We start from the raw sequence: 18,539 nt of genomic DNA, 5'->3' as shown, positions 1-18,539 counted from the left end.
ATGGTTGAAGAAGTCATCTGGTTTTCTGTTCAGTCACAGGTAATTACAATGTGTCTCTACTGAACATAGTTTAAACATTTGTTTGTGTTAGCCCTGATGACTGAAGATTTAATTAAAGCTCACTGTGTGTTAGACAGGCCTTCCTTCAGTGTCCTGTTTTGGATTCCTTTTTTGACTCATGCAGTAATAGGGGATGATACCTTCTTTGGCAGGAATAACTTGAGTAACTGTGGCTCACCTTTAGGATAAAGCTAGCCTGAAGCTCCCCTTTTCCACATTAACACAGTGACGGATGTTCCTTCCTCAAACAGTCAACCTGAGTTATTTTTTCTGCTACTTTCTAGTAGCAGAGTGTGAAGGTTCTCTGCACACCCTGCTAACACTTCAGGTGAGCAGTTCTACATTTCGGAGTACAGAAGGTGACACACAGCAGGCTCACAAGCTCCAATAAAATTGAGTTTGTATTATGGTCTCCTTTTTGATCTAGTTGAATATTTTGCATTGTACCACTGGTGTCATCGTTATTGCGTGGACACTTTCAGGTGGTGTAGTCATGGACCTCCAGTCTTTAGTGATTGGATTCCCTTCCATTGATGTCACATTTCATTTCCTAACTCAACATTCACCATGTGAATGTCCATCCATTCATCTTCTTCCGCTTATCTGGGGGCCAGGTCGTGGGGAGCGGCAGTCCAAGAGAAACCCCCCTCCAAAGAAGCTCATTTCCGCTGCTTGTATCCAAAATCTTGTTTTTTTGGTCACTACCCAAAGCTCGCGATCATAGGTGAGGGTACAGATGTAGATCGAGCAGTAAATCGACAACTTTGCTTTTACACTCAGCTCTCTCTTTGCTATGACGGACTGGCGCAGTGTCCGCATCACTGCAGCTGCAGCCCCAGTCTGTCTGTCAATCTCCTGCTCCCTCTCCTCTCATTCGTGAACAAGACCTCGAGATACTTCAACTCCTCCACTTGGGGCAGCAACTCATCACTAACCTGAAGTGGGCACTCCACCCTTTTCCAGCTGAGGACCATGACCTCAAACTTGGAGGCTCTAATTCTCATATTGAAGGCTGCAAACTGCTCCATTGCAAGCTGGAGGCCACCACCTGATGAAGCCAACAGGACCACATCATCTGCAAAAAGCAGAGATGAGATTCTGAGGCCACCAAGGTGGAAGCCTTCCACCATTTGGCTACGCCTACAAATCTGTGACAAAGGGCAGCCCTAGAGGAGTCCAACACCCTCAGGAAACGAGTCTGACTTACGGCCGGCCAAGCTCTCACTGCAGTCGCACAGGGACCACGTGAACGTTTGAATAAATATTCTAATTGAGCATGAACAACACAATAACGTGTTATTAAAAAGATGGTATTTGATAGACAAATATCAGTTCTGAACATAGATTATAGATCATTTACTTTTATCATGGCCAGAAGACTGGAAAGGCATCTACCTAACTTTATACACAATGATCAGACAGGCTTTATATGAGAGCATCAAATGCAAGATAACATACGACGGACATTACAAATTATTAGTCATATTTAAGAGAATAAAATAGCATCAATGGTAATGTGGACAAGGCATTTGAATCAGTAAGCAAAAGAAAAAAAAAAAAAAAAAAAGATGGTATTTGTTCAGAATACAAATCCTTTTTCCTGGTCATGCAAATGAAGTATTAATACCTTGAACATGGGCCTGACGTGCTCCAGGTGTGTGGCGCTGAAGAAGGGAGCCTGAGCATGGCTGACCGCCTCCATGAGAGCTTTTGCGGTCTTTGCCATCTGTTCCATCTCCATGTTGTACAGTAAACGACGCTGCTTCTCACTGGCCACACCTGATGGAAAAAGGACCTGAATCTTTATCAACCATCCTGGAGCCTAAAAATACACCACACTGAAGCATCTCTACTCTGTTTCTCTTTTAAAGAGTACTATTTGGTGAGTAAACCTAAATGAGAGAAGTACTCACTCTGCTTGGTGGACTTTGGAGTGATTGAAAACTCTTTGCTCTCCTTCATGGCTATCTTCTTGCCTGCGATTTCATCGTATATGGAGGACAGATACTCTTCCGGCAGGTCCTTACTATCATTAATACCTCGGTTCATCTTGATGTACTGCTCTTTTGTCATTTTGTTCTTCACCTACATAAATGAAGAAGAGGCAGGCAGTTGGAGGGGATTCATTAAAAGGCAAATCTAATTGTTTAAGCATTGCATATGTCTGCTAATGAAAACAGAATTCACACGATCATAGTGTGATATTTCTACACTTCAGGGGACATTTACAAAGCCTGTCACTAATTACCAAGGAACCAAAATGTAGAATTAAAATCATTTTTATGTAAATGAATTCAGCCGGTTTCGACATGCTCATGTCTGGAAGCAGTGGAGGTTAGAGGAAGTACTTTCTGATGTTTAATTGTGAATATTTGTGCAAAAGACACTTTGAAAACTATGAGAATATTCATCCAGTAGAAGCAACATTGAATAGGCTGACACTGCCAGATCAACAGAGTGAACAGTGACTGAAGAACTTCAGAAAATAATGGAAACTTCTTGTATTTTTTAAACAACAATACTTACAACTTTTTAATGATCACACTTTTGTATTGTGCAATATTCTTGACTGCTCTCAAAGTTTTCTCTGCCTGACGTACTACCATCTCTCACTCCCAGCCTACAGTCTGCATGCATCACTGCGCACCACATTTCTCACCTGCTCTTCTCAGACTTTAAATTTCAGACCTCACTTCCTCTGTTACAGTGTTCTCCCAGCAGCAGTAAATCAGAGGCAGTAGCTATTTACAGAAGGCTGCGGTAAGGCAGACGCTGGCTGGTGCGGCACTAACTTTCATTTGAATAACACTACTGCAACGATACAGTGGAGCTCTGCTAGTTTTATCAGGTGAAAAGCCTCACAAAAGCTGAACATACATTTATGTCATCAGGCGCTCACTGTGACAACTTGCTTGAGTTGTAAAATTTCACCATAAACCTCTGTTCAGTGTTCTGACTTCTGATCAGCTTTGTCTACAGACAGTCTGTCACTCAAACTGAACTTCACAGATTTTGTTAGCACCTGAAAACACCCCCCCACCACCCTCCTCCATTTACTGTCAGACTGAAGACGTTAAAAACTCTGAGCTAAAACACACAATGGTGGTGTTGTTCTTCCAGTTTATCCGCACAAGACCGTACTGCTGTCCTTAATCAACATTTACAAGACGCAGTTAAAATATGTGACGGTGATAAATGATCTAAGTGGAAGGACACAAAACAATCAGGAGTTCTCACCTGAGGACTGTGCAGGTCTGTGGTGAGCATAATGATAGAGTATGCCAGCACGTAGGCAGTGTCTGCACTGGCAAACAAAGTTTGTCTGCAAAAGAGGATTCACATGGGGCCAACAGTTAGTGGCTGCACTGTTCTAATCAAATGCAAACACCAGAAATAAACAGAAGTAATCTGTCAAGCACAAATAAATTGATTGTAAAGCTTTGATACTAATAGGAAACCGTGGCTCTTACCCCTGGTTGCACTCCAGGTATCGAGCAGCAAACTTCTCCATCAGCCTGTCGATCTTCTGGGCCTCCCCCGGCAGCCTGAAGCCTTCCAGAAACATTCTCAGCGCAGAGACAAAGTCCCGGCCACAGAAATCCAGCTGGTCCACGTAGCAGTACATTATTTCTTTGTTGAACTTGATGTTCTCTCCCAGGAACTCACCCACCTGTGTCTGTGGATGCACAGATGATGGGGAATTACTAACCTGAATTAGGAATACAGCAATACGTGAGTGAGTTAGATTTGTGTAAGCCTCACTGTGTCCAGTCTGTCTTCCTGGTGTAGGAACTGGGCGATATCCTCAGCGGTGTGACCCAGCATGCCCTGGTCCTGCAGGTACTGGACACCACGCTTTGGCTTCTTGTTGAAGCTGCAGAGAAAATGAAGGAACAAAACTTTTCACTGGACAGGAACAAACAGAAGTGCAAATATTCCACACAGCACTATTACTGTGTAAACCCCACACAGGCTGGCTGGGAAAAAGCACTCACAGTTCGATGCCGTGCTCGATGATGTCCTTCTGCTGTTTGATGACTTCGTACTGCTCTGGGTGATCTGCCTGGGAGATGGGGATGTTGGAAGAGATGGCAGAATCCAGCGAGCTGACGCTGTCCCGACGTCCCGCCAGCTGCTCTGGGAGCTTCAGCTCGGCGCCCTCATTATCAGGCGGATGCTCCTGACCTGGAAACCCGAAACACGACAATAAATACACGTCTAATCTCCTGACTCTGCTTTTCATCATTACTACATTGACTTTGCAATACACACTTACCTAAGTTAGCTTGAAGGTTTGGATTTACATACATGTCTTTGCTCCACTCCACCATACATTTGAGGATGGACACCAGACACTCCAAACCCTTTTTACGTAGGCTCAGCTCCTGTGGGTGTTACAGAAGTTCATGTGTACCGCCGCATAGTCATAAAATATGGCCTGTACTGTCCTGTCCATGAGCTCAATAAAAAAATTTATATTGTGGTCTCTGGATCTAAAAAGTGAAGCCAAAGCAAAAGGTGCACTTTTTCTAATACAATAACAAGTCTTTGAGAAAATGACCCTACTTTTCACCTGATCCATTACCTCAGTAAATACTTTGCTGCTGAGTTTATAGTCTTCATTGCTAAGTGTACGTATTATTCAATACACCATGAAGCTTATTTGGGAAATGAAAGTCCCATTTAGACAACAGAGCAGGGTGGATGTTTTAGGGCAGTGGCTCTCAAAGTCAAGAGTGCTGCGGCCGACTTAAAAACCAGAAAATCCCACAGGGCTTCCCCTTCTCCCCCAGGCGTCCGATGGCGCTGGCCTGTGAAAATTTCCTGGCTAGAAGCCTGTCTTCACTCTCATCAAAATACAATAGAAAGTGATGTATTTCCTTGAAAATTTGATTCAAAAAACAAACAACACAGGCTGTTGGTTATAAATTGCTAATACGACCCAGTCATATGTAAAGTGCTAATGTCAATATGTGACCCACTTGCCACTGAGACACAAACTTCAATACAAGAGCAGGTCAGAGTTATGAGTAATATCACAAACTAACCACCTCCTATTTACCAGTTTTAATTAATTTTTTATATGAGTAAATACATTTATATAAATATTTAACTGTTAATACTTTAGTGATTTCAAACTGAATTTGTGTTATTACTGCGGCCCCCCTGCATTACCTTCAAGGCCCACCAGGGGGCCGCAACTCACACTTTGGGAACCACCGTTTTAGTGTTTGGCTAAAGTTTCTCAAACAAAATGATCAACTTCAGACTTCAAAACAAGACATTACAAACCAAGTGTGCCATCTGGGGCCTACGTCATTCTTTTTTAATAATACTATGGCACCCGCCTCCTTACACCTAATTTCAGCAAAGAGCTTAATACCTAAGGTGTTCAACATAACTCTGAAACACTAAGGAATTGGTGTTGCTAAGCAGAAAGACCCTACTTTGGTACTGATCAACCTAAAAATACGCATCACAGTGACACTGAGTGTACACGTACCTGCAGAGGTGTCATCCCGAGCTCCTGACCGCTCCTGCCCTGGGCGATCTTAGACAGATCATTGACAAGACGCTCAAAAATGTTGGCGGCATTTAGGTCGCAGTCGTAGTTTACATAGATGTCAACAACACACTGGGCATCTGGAGGGAGAGGCAAAGTGATTAAGAAAAAAAATTTAAATAAAGTTTTTGTTAATGTCTTTACATGATACACTGATTAGAAATGGCAATAATGGCTTGTTTTGTGGCACACCTCAAATCCATGCTCAGGGTTTTCCTGAAATAAAAAACTAAAATTCCGGACTGCATTGAGCAACCCCCACTAAGCTGGGTACAATAAAAATTAAGTCATAATATGAAGTGAAGAAAAGATTGACACTTCCATCTGCAATCATTTATGGTCACTGGCACTACTGTGGGACCTCCCCAGGGAGAAAGCAGCTCCAGCTTTGCATATGCATATGTAGAAAGCTGGAGAGGGTGAGCACAGCAGCAACACCGCAACACAAGAAAGGCGACATCACTGACATTAAGTCAGATACAGCATGAACGGAGGAACTGGGTTGCAAAGCAGCCTGCAGAGTGTGCAGCAAATGTGGGTGGGATAAACCAGCTTAAATAGCTTGCCATGACCGAGGTAGCTAATTGGACATGTAGAAGGGTAATTGACTAATTTGAGATGGCATTTAGTAAAAAGTGATTTTCAACTGCAGCTTGTGTTAGTGAAACTGTACCTGCACAGATGCGCGTTAGTGTCTGGATAACCATCCATTTGTGCTCAAAGGAGCTGGTCGAGGTCTCCAGGATGGTCAAAAAGATCTCTCGGAAAAACACCTGCAGCGAGGAGAATGAGATATTGAAGTTTTAAGGATATTCCACCTATTGGGCAAAAAAACGTCCCCCTAGGTCTTTAAATGCACCTATGGGTAATATTAAGTCTTAAGATTTGCCAGACCAATCCACGCAATGCAGAAGACAGTGAATGTTACTATGTAAGTGCTATACCTCAATCTGCATCTTTAAGTGGACTTTGAAGTGGGAAAGCAGGGTGAGGAAGATGGCTAATGAGAGCTCAAAGACCTCAGGCACAGAGGAGACGCCATTTTTGGACAGCGCCACACACAGATACTGTTTGATGGCATTCACAAACATCTCGTGGGTGCGAAACACCGGCCCGGCACCCTGCAGCACGGAGAGCAGCAGCTGCAAGGAGACAATCTTGGACCGCAACTCATGGGACCTGCAGATTAGAGGAAGGGTATATGGACACGAGTTCACGATGAAACCAAAACAATATAGTATAGGGGGTTTATTTCAGCCTGATATTTGATGAAGGCTAGGATGCCTTCTTTGTGAGCTTCTTCCTGGGCTCATTTTCCTCAGCCCTATTGACACTGAATGGCCCAGTAACTAATGTTACAGTAACTAGAGAAGACAGGGCTACACCAGGATGGAAAAAGGTAAGTTGACTCTGCAGAAGCCAGAGGGAGCGACATTTTTCTGGGCAAACTGCTCTGTGACATGAGGATGCTAAACCAAGTGCCAGGGAAGATGATCTACAACACGTTTCAATGATATTGATTATCTAAAGATATAAAGTTCATAACAATACATTTATGTTAAGTTAAATATAATGTAAGAATGTGAGATGTATTAAGTCATAAAAATAACTCACTTTGGGTCTGGAGGTCCATCAGCAAGGGGCTTCATGGAAAGCTTACACAGAGAGCGGAACACCAGAAAGGCGTCTTTTTGCAGGATGTGAGAGAAGCGGGCAGCGGTGTGGGGTCCCTGCAGGGCTTCAGCATCCTGAGACAGACAAAGGGAGCTAGTTACACTTTAAAAAAGCAAACAAAAGCTCTGATGGCTCTAGCCTCAAGCCTTTATATACACTGAAAGAGACTCAGATCAGAGTATCAGATGCACTGTCCAGAGACACATTAGTAGCGTTTATGCTCCACAGGTACATAAATGTGTTTTATAAATGTGAAAAAAATCCTTTTTTTTTTTTTAAGGGGAGGTATACTATTGATGAATATGTCATTGACGCTGCTCACCAGCATGTCTGTGGAGGAAAGTGAAGATCGGTCCTCAACGATACCGTTCATCTGCTGAGCTTCTGTTCTGCCTCTGGTGGGAGGCAGCTCTGTCTGCTCAGCGGCAGGGTGCACTGGGTTCTCATCTCCTGGAGAAGATGCCAGGATAGACATTTTAAGGCCAATACAATTACAAAAGAAAGCCTGCTGACAATGACAACAGCAGAAACTGTATAGAACAGAAGAAAAAAAGATAATCAGAGTTCCCACCCGCTCCACTGTGAGTCTGCGCTGGCTGCTGCTCTCCTGTCTCTGCTGCATTTGAGTTGCTCTCTGGTTTGTCCCCTTCTTTAGCTTGCTGAGCTGTTGTAGGAGGGGGCTCTGCACCTTCATCCTCAAAAACTGAATCTTATGTAAACAAATAACAGAATATGAAGATTCAAAGGTTAAAAAAAAAAAAAAAGCTAAAAGATGAACCTTAAAACCTTTTCTCAAAGTGCCTCTTAGATTTGAAACACTGCACACACCTCTTGTTGGTGTGACCTGTTCTGTTCCTCCATTAGATGGAGTACTTCCACCCTCGGTTTCTCCATTGACTGATGGTGTGTCTGGCCCGTGGTCCTGGTCCTGGTCCAGATCAGGAGCTGGAGATGGGTGTGTGGAGCTGGTGGTATTGGTGGTGAGATCTGAAGTACTAGCTGCCGGGGATGGTGAGCTCTGTGGCTCCGGAGTTGGCGTACGGTCAGACCGGGGGGAGCCAGACCTCCGGCTACTTGGGACCGGGGATGGATTTTGCTGGGGCAAACGTAGCCGGTCCTTCTCCTGCTCCTGAGCCTCCAAAGCCTGTAGACGCACCAGAGGGAAAAGTTGGATGGACGCCTTCCCATGGCACAAGCTCACTGATTCATAGGCTGGATAAGCTAAGAAACTAAAAATAAGTCGATTCAGAGCTTGTATTAGTTTCCACTGAGAAGCAAATGGTATTAGATATGAAAGGCAACCATGATGACATGAGTGCGTGCATAATAACGTAATTCAAGTTTTTATATAAATTGTCATCACAACAATGATGGTGCTTTATACTGTAAGGTAAAGATCCTACAAAAGTACAAGCAACTGGCTCAGACTGTCCAACAGAACCAAACGTGTTTTCAGCTGGTTGAAAAGCTTTTACTTTGAGTATTTTCTTTCCAATCCAAACCAATAATTCTGGGAATAACATACTTAGTCAAACATGTCACTCGATCCAGTTTTTTTCTACTTTTGGTTGCATATAAAGTCAAAAACGGGGGATATCCCAAATATGGTCACCTCAGACACACAGTTCTGAATGAGCACAGAAGCCCCGCCCACCTCATGTCTAAATCTTCTGTTTACAATCGACAGCCAATCAGAACCAAGTTGGCTTAAAAGGTGCTAAAACATCACCTTTCAGACAGAGGATGAACTGAGGGGCTTCAGCCCAGTACGAGACAGGGAAGGAATAGTGAGGAGAGCCAGTCCTGCAGTACATTTCCATGATTAATCTTTAACACTTACATGATGAATAGTGGCATAGTAATTTTGTAACAGTCTCAGCAGTCAACTAAATGACGTTTGTATTTTTATCTAACTAGATCTAAATTTTCTTTAGGTATAATTTGTTATTTTGCTTAAGTAAGCTGTTTTTCTGGGCAGCAGGGTGGTGCAGTGGTTTGCACCTGGGGCCTCTCCGTGTGGAGTTTTCATGCTCTCCCTGTGCCTGCAGGGTTCCCTCTGACTTCCTTTGGTTAATTGGTAATTCTAAATTGGCCATGAATTTGAGGTAGTTAAAGTGCATAAAACAAAATGCTGTACAATGGGGTTTGCAGTCAAAAGTGCTTTGAGTGGTCAATAAGGCCAGAAAAGTGTGATATAAATGCCTCTCCATTACGGAGCTAATGGGAAGGTAATTATCATGGGCTACTGCGACTGCCGGAGACAGGCTGAGGTTATAGCCGTTTATAGCTCATTAGCGGGACATGGCATTGCTATATGGACATTTTCATCTCTGTGACTGGTTACTGTTGCAGGTAAGGCTGGGCCTGTTGTGATTACACTATGATTATAACCTATTTTTTCTAATGGATACAAAACTAGTCTGTGCAGTGACCCTGTGAGTGAGTTTGGCGTCTTTGTTTTGCTTCTCTTCACACAGCGCAGTACACTGTTTAACAGACACTTTACTTTTTGAACAGTGAGATTACAAATGAATGCAATGTTGATTGGTTGCAGCTGTTTTATGGATAGTGTTAAACAGTGTTAAACTGACAGCCTGGTTCTCCATGCGGGTGAAGATAACATTGAGCATCTGTGTGAGGGTGGCCTTGGCTGTGGTCTGGTTGATGAGGTTGCGGCTGGCCAGGTAGATGTTGTAGCAGGTCCTGACGGTCAGGAGAACTGTGCCTTCGTGAATCTCTATGTGCGGGGAAGTCACCGCCGTCAGCAGCGCCTGGACAGAGAGAAAAGGAAGTTAAGACTTATCAGACAGGATGTCTTATTCAGCGCGTGCTGGTACTGCGCCTGCTGAATCATCACTCCACTTCTCTACTTCTATGGTATGTTAAAGCTGCACCCAGTTTTTCTACTCCATTACTGCATATTTGGAGCGGAATCTAAATCTTTGTTAAAATAACTGTGACAACATCAACAAGGCTGAGTCAAACCAGTTTCACATGGTTTATGTAAAAGGACTATAATGACATTCAAGGCTCCTTCAATAGTTTATGTAATCAAACTGATGTTGATAATGTGGTCCTATAATTCTTTTGTCAACAGTGATAAAACAGATTGCTTCTTACAGGAAAGACTTTGTCCTTTGCTACTAACCAGGATCTTTATTTCAGTAGGAGGAGGAACCTCAACAAGCAGCAGTAATGAACCTGCTGCATAAAATGCAAACACATATGAAGAAACCTGAGAAAAAGTTGATGTACAATATTAAAAATGACATATCAAGCACTGATATTATCAATTCTACAGCGGTCCTGTTATTTGACGCTTTGAATAAGCTAGATGTTATGGGAAACTTGAAAAAGCAGGTATTCAATTCTTCTTTGCGGCTTCTCTGATTTCAAATGACAATAATGTGATGAAGACACACAAATGTTTAGACAGTTTTAACTCTAGGACTCAATAACAGACCCTTTTTTTACTCCTAACTCAGCACATACAGAAACTGTTCTCTGCAGAAGCTTCGACGTCTCAGTTCCGGCATGTCAGCAAACAAAAACACTGACAGCTGGACCACCTGAAGGCTGTCCAACGTAAGGTGAGGTGCTGGCTATACCTTGATGATCTGTAGCTGGACTCCCTCGTCAGTTTGTGGACCCTGGAAGCAGTTGCAGATGGTTTCCACCAGTCGGTCGATCAGCCTCTTACCAGGAGCTGCGCTGTCCGGGGCATTGCCCGTGATGTGGCCATAAGCAATCAGCTTCTGTAGTGGCAAGAGAGAGAGAAAGCGTGCAGGTCAGGGCAGCAAAGTGTGGAATTCCAGAAGCAGTTTGGGGTCACCCTCCAAGTGTGATTCTGCTTTCATATAAGCAGTACTGTGCAGAAGTCTCAAGCCACCCCTCACTTCTTTATGTTTTGCTAGGAAAATGGTAAATAGGTGCAGCGACTCATTGAAACACTATACAACATATAATACAGAGTTTCTCTAATTCAGACAAGCTCGAAGTATTTAGAATGACCACCTTGATTCTTCGACACAGCCTGAACTCTCTGAGGCAGCTTTCTTCTAATTTCTTTAAGCAGCCTTCAGGAACAGCTCTCCAGGCTTCTTCTTGAAGGACATTCAAAGCTCGTCTTTGGATGTTCGCTGCCTTTTGGTCTGTTCTGTCAAGATGATCCTACACTGCTTCAATAACATTGAGGTCCAGGCTCTGGAGAGGCCAATCCATGATCAATAATGTTCCATTGTGTGTTTTTCTATGCAGGTTTTACTGCACTGGCAGTGCTTTGGGGATCATTGTCATGCTGAAAAATGGAGCTGTTGCCAGTCAGATGCTTTCCAAATCCCACCAGAAATCCGGCATTACTTGACTACAGCCTTAATTTCATCATTTTTAACAAGATCTCTAACAGCAGTGGCTGAAATGCAGCCCCAAACCATGAGACCATGTTTACAGATGACTGTAGTACTTTTCTCCTGAGACGTTCTCTACATATTGATGACAATTTGAACCAAAACTGTAAATTTCAGGTTCATCACACCATAAGACGCGCTGCCACTGATTTTCAGTCCAGTTCTTATGTAATCTGGCACACCTCAGACTGTTCTCCTTAAGCACGGCCACATTTCTACTGAAATCATTTCTGATGACGGTTCAGTGAACAGTAGATGGATCAACTGAAGGGCCAGATGCATCTCTCGTGTCCTGTGTCAAGTCTTTGCTGGATTTTTTTTCCCCATTTCTTAAGGACATGTCTTTCAGATACTGTTCACCTGCTCTACATAGTTTTTTTTTTAGGTCTGCCATTTCTTTTGACCTCCGCTTATCCAGTTTCCTAATTGTTCAAGGACACACAAAACACCATACCAAGATATGCAAAGTTTCAGGCTAATAGCTCTTTAAAAGTCACTTTGTTGGTGCAAAAATACTATTTTATTCCTGTCAAACTATTGCTCAAGGCCACTTTTAAAAATGACAGAAAAGTTTGACTCATTGTTCAAAATATTCAAAGAAATGAGGGGTGACTCGAGACTTTTGTGCAGTACAGTATGTGTGTGTTTAGGGTTTAAGTTCTCTTTGCATGGGTGATTTTGGTGGGAAAAGAACCTGAGTTCTTCTATTTTGAGTTTGGACACACTCAGCCATTCATATGAATGGCTGAGTGTGTCCAAACGTTTGACTTGTACTCTAACAGGTAAACAAGAAAATATAAATAGAAGTGTGTTTGTTTGATTAGGCTCCATTAAGACAACACTGTCATTCCACAGAAACACAGTACAGGTACCTCATAGATTACAGCTGGTGTAACCATACAAGTAGGTACTGGCAAGAACAGGTTAACACCGCTGGAAAACGATGGCCTCACAGTCAATGGGCAAAACTGGGCAAACTTCAATTGGTATTATAAAAATCCTGGCCTCATAAAATACATTTTAAAATGTAATAAAAGATCATTCAATTGTTTTTCTAATGGCATCAAAATCATGTAAGTTGGTGTATTCTTTGATTTTCAAATAAATTAATAATTAATTTAAGGACGACGGGTGCACGTGTGCATGGAATGAGGAGCCATTGTTCTAGGTGAATGTCAGACAGGTTTATCAAGACTTTAGCTTGCACACTTCCGTGATCTGCACTTGGGTAAGATCATTTTTAAAAAACTTGCTGTGGGAAAGAATTATAAAGGAAGAGAGTGCGAGAGTGCATGTGTGTGTGTGTGTGCGCATGTGTGTGTGTGTGTGTGTGTGTGTGCATGCGTGCGTGCGTGCGTGCGCGAGAGGGTAAACATTAACCTGCAGACAGTCCAAAGAGGTGCTAACTATCCGGGGGGACTTTGACTGACACGCCAACTCAAAGGGCAGCACATATTTATCAGCCTCGATGTAGTTGGCTCTGGGTGGGACCACTGTGCCATCCCTGCATTGAGGAGAGGAAAGCAAAGAGCTCAGTGAACTGGCAAAGCTACATCGAGAGCAGCTTTCTATACACACTGTAATGCCGGAGGATGATGTGAAGAAATCAAATGTTATGTAAAACCTTTTATTATGCAGTCATATTTTCATAGTGCAGAACTTTTAAACACTTTTAAACAGCATAATGTTGTTAAGCAGGCAGAAGGCACATTGCAACAGTGTTTTCAAAAAAACATGGAATACAGTTTAAAATCTAAACACAAACAGAATGCAATGATTTACAAATCATTTAAACCCATATTCAATAGAAAGTAAAACAAAGACAACATATCAAATACACACAGAGGTTCTTACTTGTTATCCTAATATATCCTTACTTTAAATTTCATGACAGCAATGCATTTCAAAAAACTGGGAAAGAGCCAATGAAAGACTGGAGAAGTGGTGTAGAAACGGCACAGCGCCCGACGGACACCTTATGAGTAATTGCAACAAATGAGTAAAAGGATTGGGTTTAAAAAGAGCATCCCACAAAGGCTGAGTCATTTCAATGCAAAGACGGGAAGGGGTTCACTACTGTGTGGGAAAACTTAAGTATGAGGTTTCTCAACATAAAAAACTTTCCTCGTCTACAGTACATAATATCAACAACAGATTTAGAGAATCCAGAGAACTGTTAGCAACAGACAAGGCCGAAAACCAATACTGACCTTTGAGCCCAGAAATTATTCTGTGGAGGAAATCACTACATAAACTCAGAAAAAAACTTCTGAAAATGACTGAGAATGAACACAGCCTGCAGCAGTAAAACAGAAAAACAAGAACTAGGAAAGAGAAATGTTGGCCAGCTCCTTTAAGACATACCAGGACGAAGCAGTAAACTGTCCTGTGGTCTGACCAACCGGATTTTCGGATTCTTTCTGTAAATTATGGATTCAGTGATCCATCAGATTCTTTATCAGCACACAGTTACGAGCCAGGTCCAGGGATATATGCAGTGCATTACTGCCCAATTGGCAACCGATTAATACTGAACTCCTGAGCAGCTGAAATTATATACCAAGCAAGAATAGCAAAACAGCTGGTCTCATCAATTCCTGTTTTTCTGTCAATAAAATTTCCACTTAACATTTGATATGTTGTCTTTGTACTAAATTCACAAGAAGGTTTAAATGCATTCTTTACTTATTTACATCTGACATGCTGCTCTAATGTTTTGTGGAAATGGGGCTGTTTTTAGACACACTCCAAAGGAGCGGTTCTAACAGAGCCAATCGCAATGAAATTCACAAGCAATCCTCATCTCACACTCTGATCCAAAGTCACAAAGAGAAGAATACTTACTTTTGTTTCTCCAATTCTTCCTTGATTTCATCTGTTAAAGGAAGACAGAAGAGATTAAATGTTATTTTAGTCTGAACTTGAACCGCTGCAACACACAAGCATGACTCTAGATCCAGAGGTTACGAGGTCACACTCAAATTATAGCTGCAGCAGAATTATAGCTGCAGCAGGACATGTTTCTTGCATTGAAGGTGGTATTTCTGTTCTAGTTTCAGGGAAGACCTTTATTATTTTCATATTTCCACGTTACTACCATATACGTGGTAATATTGATATAACCTCTATATTTTATTACGACTAACATCTGATTCAAGTGAACAACTGCATTGCCACTCTCCACTGTACTGCTGTCTAAGCTTTTCTAACTAAACCAAATTGCATCTCGTAATTTTATTCCACATCAGTTTGTCCAAAGCTTCACACACACCTTGTCACCCAGTCCTGCAGCCTTGGCTAAACAATGAATGATGGTGTTCACACACAATAGCGCGCGTAAACGTACTACTGAACTCTCACAAGCTGCTTATATCACAGAGCCGCACACAGGAAATAGGGTTGTGCAATATTCACCAAAAAATGTCATAATCACTGTTGTAGTGGTGATATACTTTATACTTTACACTTTATCTATACTTCTGCCTAAAAATGTGAGGTCAGTTTATTTCTCCAAAAAGTAAATTAGTACTGGACATAAATATATAAAGAGATGAATATTACTCACACCTTTTTTATTTAGTCACCCATCTACACTAAGCTGAAGAAAAAAACAAAACAAAAACTGCTGCCAACTATTGTCTCCTTCCACAGCCAGCCTCTTTAATCATGAAATACAGTACTGTGCAAAAGTCTTGAGCCACCACCCTTTCTTTTTGTTTTGCTTCCAAAGCAGCCAGACTTTCTGCTGATTTTTTAAGTGGTCTTAAGCAATAGTTCTCCAGGCTTCCTGAAATTCTTTCAGTTTTTCCTTTGGCTGCTTTTTCACTCATTTTCAGTCCAGTCTTTGTACCTGATCATTTTCAGAGGAATATTTTTGGTTGCTAAGTCATTTAACACTGATCTATGAATCATTCAAGCATAAAAAGGCACCCAACTCAAGAGTTGAAGCCGTGTTGTGTCCACACAGAGAGGCACCTTGTTACTAGCAGCCTGGCACAAAAACACATCAATTGTTTCCACTTCCACACAATATCTATGTATAATGCCAAAACTAACAGTTTGGCAGACATAACACAGGATTATTGCACCAACAACGGGATTCCCACAGAGCTATAAACCCCCCAAAAAACTTGGTATATTGCTGCACATTGTGCAGTGTTCTTAAAAAAAATCTAAGGAAATTGGATAAGTGGAGGACAAAAGAAGAAGTGGCAGGCCTAAAAACAATTTACAGCACATCAACAGTATCTGAAAGACATGTACTTAAGAAATAGGGGAGAAAATAACTAATTAAATAAATCAAATCAATCAAAGATCTGACACAGGACCTGAGAGATGCATCTAACCCTAACCCTTCAGTTGACCCATCTACTTTTCACTGAAGCCTCATCACAAATGGCCTCAGTGGAAGGGTGACTGTCATTCTTAAGGTAGGAAAACAGGGAGAAAAGACTGAGGTCTGCCAAATTACACAAGAACTGGACTGAAAAGTGGTAGCAATGGGTCTTATGGAGCAATTAATCCAAATGTAATATTTTTGGTACAAATATGTCATCAATATGCACAGAGGAAGTCAGGTGAAAGGGCCAAGAATGAGTGTCTACAGGTGTCTGTCACATCCCAAACACATTACCAATGCAGTGAAAGCATCCCTGGATAGAAAAAACACACAATGGAAAACTATCAGCCATGAATTGGCCTCCCCAGAGCGCAGACCTCTACATTACTGGAGCAGCGTGGGATCATCTTGGCAGAGAACAGAGCAAAAGGTATCCCACATCCAAAGAAGACCTTTAAATGTCCTTCAACAAGCCTGGAGAACTATTCCTGAAAACTACTTAAAGAAATGAGAAGAAAGCTGCCTCAGAGAGTTCAGGCTGTGTTGAAGAATAAAGGTGGTCATACCAAATATTGACTTTCAAGCTCATTATAGTTGTATAAACTCTGTTTTTGCCTCATATGCTGTATTTACTTGATTTATGTTTACACATTTGCCAGAAAATTAAAAAAAAATGAGGCCTGGCTCAAAACTTTTGCACAGTACTCTAAACTAATACAAGACAGCTTAGTTGTCTGAACAAGGTATTTGTGACGGGGGGGGGGGGGGGGGGGGGGGCATTCATGAGGCTTGCGGACACAGACTGAATATCGGGCACACAAAACAGCCTACAGTGCTGCCATGAAGCGCTGAGGAAACACGTGTTGTGTTCTAGTATCACACACGAAACACAAACACGTACAGAAAGCACACAAAGCAGCTCCGCCTCGCCCACCGCCACTTAGAGACACATCTTTAATCTGCCTGCACCTCATAATGTAGTAAAAGCTATTTCCCAGTTTCTCAGTGACACTACAACACGACACAGACACACTTTAAAAAGCAACACCACACTCCGAACACTGCTTGCTGGCCGTCACACAAACAGGCAGGACGCTTTGAGCTGAAATACACAAAGCGATACCACAGTGAAGTAAACAGCTCAGCGTGTGTAACAGTACCCGAGACTGGGCTGGATGGAAAAGAACAAACGTCAGAATATCCTGGAGTTAGGTAGCTGTGTGTGTGTGTGTGTGTGTGTGTGTGTAGCCGGACCAGTCTGTCTGGCTAGTTGACAGTGCTACGTACAACGCAGGGATTGGTCTGTTTAACTAGCTAACCTAGCTTCAACTAGCTAACGTCAGTTAGCTACGTTAGCATGTTTACCTGCCGATGCCTGTTTGAATGTGACTGCGGCCGGATGGCAAGACAACAGAAGTTATAATCAGGTCTGAGAGCGATGCCAGCACATCATTAGCTGCCTGGGAACGTCAACAGGGAGCCAAAGAGACGATACAGGCCAGTCAGCTGCTAACGCTAGCTAACTGGGTATCTGCCATAAAGGCAGAGCTAAGAGCGAAATGTTTCAATGAAACGCGACATAAACACAGCGTACACAACAAACCCGCTTACCGAGGGCCACCTGACAGGCTTTACGCAGCTGGCTGTGCTGGCTCCTCTTCACCTCCTTATCGGAGAGGATTTTCTCCAGCGCCCTGGACAGAAACATGCTCTTGGTTTTACTGCTTTCTGCCTTCGACTGCGAGTACTGCTGCTGCGGTGGCCGGTGCTGTTGCATCTCTCGCTCTTGTTACTACTCCTCTCTCAGGCCGTCATCTCCGGCCTAGCCCTGCGAATAAGCAGGTAACAAGGAAACGCTATTGAAATCCAGGCTATTGCCGTCCGTCCAGGAGAGCTGCTACCTCAACTCAGCGCCGCCATGCTGGGTACACGTCACATCACGTGATTCTCAGCTGTGTGGGTTTTGACATCAGCACTCCCAGAAGCAGGGAGCCGCTCAAACCGGGTCAAATACAGTGATTGTTATGGAAGAAAAAAAAAAAATATATATATGTATTGTTCCAATCCGACATAGTAAATTATGTTAAACATACCGTTTGCGAAGTCTTCGCAAATTCAGTTATAGCGCTCCATTTTCATGTAGAAAATCAATCCTGGAATATCCTGCAGATGGCGCCCAAATACTACAGAGTATATATATGAAGTTCATCTGTTATCTACCATACCTATCTGAAAACAGGTCAGTACCGTCACCAGGATATTTTTTCTTTTTTAAATGGAGAGGCACATGAGGTAGGAACTGAATTTTAGAAAAGTCTTTCTTGCAAATTGGTTTAAAAAATCAGCCGGTTATTCTAATTGTGGACAGACCCTGTGCTTCCATAAGCATAGATAGATATGCTCTATTAATCCCACACTGGGGAAATTCACTTGTTACAGTAGCACAAAGGTCCGAAAGAAAAAAAAAAAAGATTGGATGCACCACAATATGGCATCA

At 42.5% G+C, this 18,539-nt stretch overlaps 1 protein-coding gene across 1 annotated transcript in view; it reads right to left on the bottom strand.

Annotated features, from left to right (window-relative positions):
* arfgef2 (ADP-ribosylation factor guanine nucleotide-exchange factor 2 (brefeldin A-inhibited)) overlaps positions 1-17,819 on the bottom strand; it is a 30,125-nt gene extending 12,306 nt beyond the window's left edge. Inside the window, exons 1-19 of the mRNA XM_030733743.1 lie at positions 17,654-17,819; positions 14,548-14,578; positions 13,084-13,207; positions 10,906-11,052; positions 9,889-10,068; positions 8,126-8,441; positions 7,869-8,006; positions 7,620-7,747; positions 7,238-7,371; positions 6,568-6,802; positions 6,297-6,396; positions 5,564-5,703; positions 4,337-4,445; positions 4,056-4,245; positions 3,823-3,934; positions 3,531-3,736; positions 3,298-3,382; positions 1,974-2,145; positions 1,688-1,839 (exon numbers count right to left, since the gene is read on the bottom strand). Of these exons, the coding sequence (XP_030589603.1) occupies positions 1,688-1,839; positions 1,974-2,145; positions 3,298-3,382; positions 3,531-3,736; positions 3,823-3,934; positions 4,056-4,245; positions 4,337-4,445; positions 5,564-5,703; positions 6,297-6,396; positions 6,568-6,802; positions 7,238-7,371; positions 7,620-7,747; positions 7,869-8,006; positions 8,126-8,441; positions 9,889-10,068; positions 10,906-11,052; positions 13,084-13,207; positions 14,548-14,578; positions 17,654-17,819 (2,865 nt within the window). The remainder of the gene's footprint in view (positions 1-1,687; positions 1,840-1,973; positions 2,146-3,297; positions 3,383-3,530; positions 3,737-3,822; positions 3,935-4,055; positions 4,246-4,336; positions 4,446-5,563; positions 5,704-6,296; positions 6,397-6,567; positions 6,803-7,237; positions 7,372-7,619; positions 7,748-7,868; positions 8,007-8,125; positions 8,442-9,888; positions 10,069-10,905; positions 11,053-13,083; positions 13,208-14,547; positions 14,579-17,653) is intronic.
* Between the last annotated feature and the right edge of the window lie 720 nt (positions 17,820-18,539).

Source organism: Archocentrus centrarchus, chromosome 7 (genome assembly GCF_007364275.1).
Source record: "Archocentrus centrarchus isolate MPI-CPG fArcCen1 chromosome 7, fArcCen1, whole genome shotgun sequence".
NCBI lineage: Eukaryota > Metazoa > Chordata > Actinopteri > Cichliformes > Cichlidae > Archocentrus > Archocentrus centrarchus.
The sequence above is the reverse complement of the archived record's forward strand: the minus strand, read 5'-3'. Positions and strand labels throughout refer to the sequence as shown.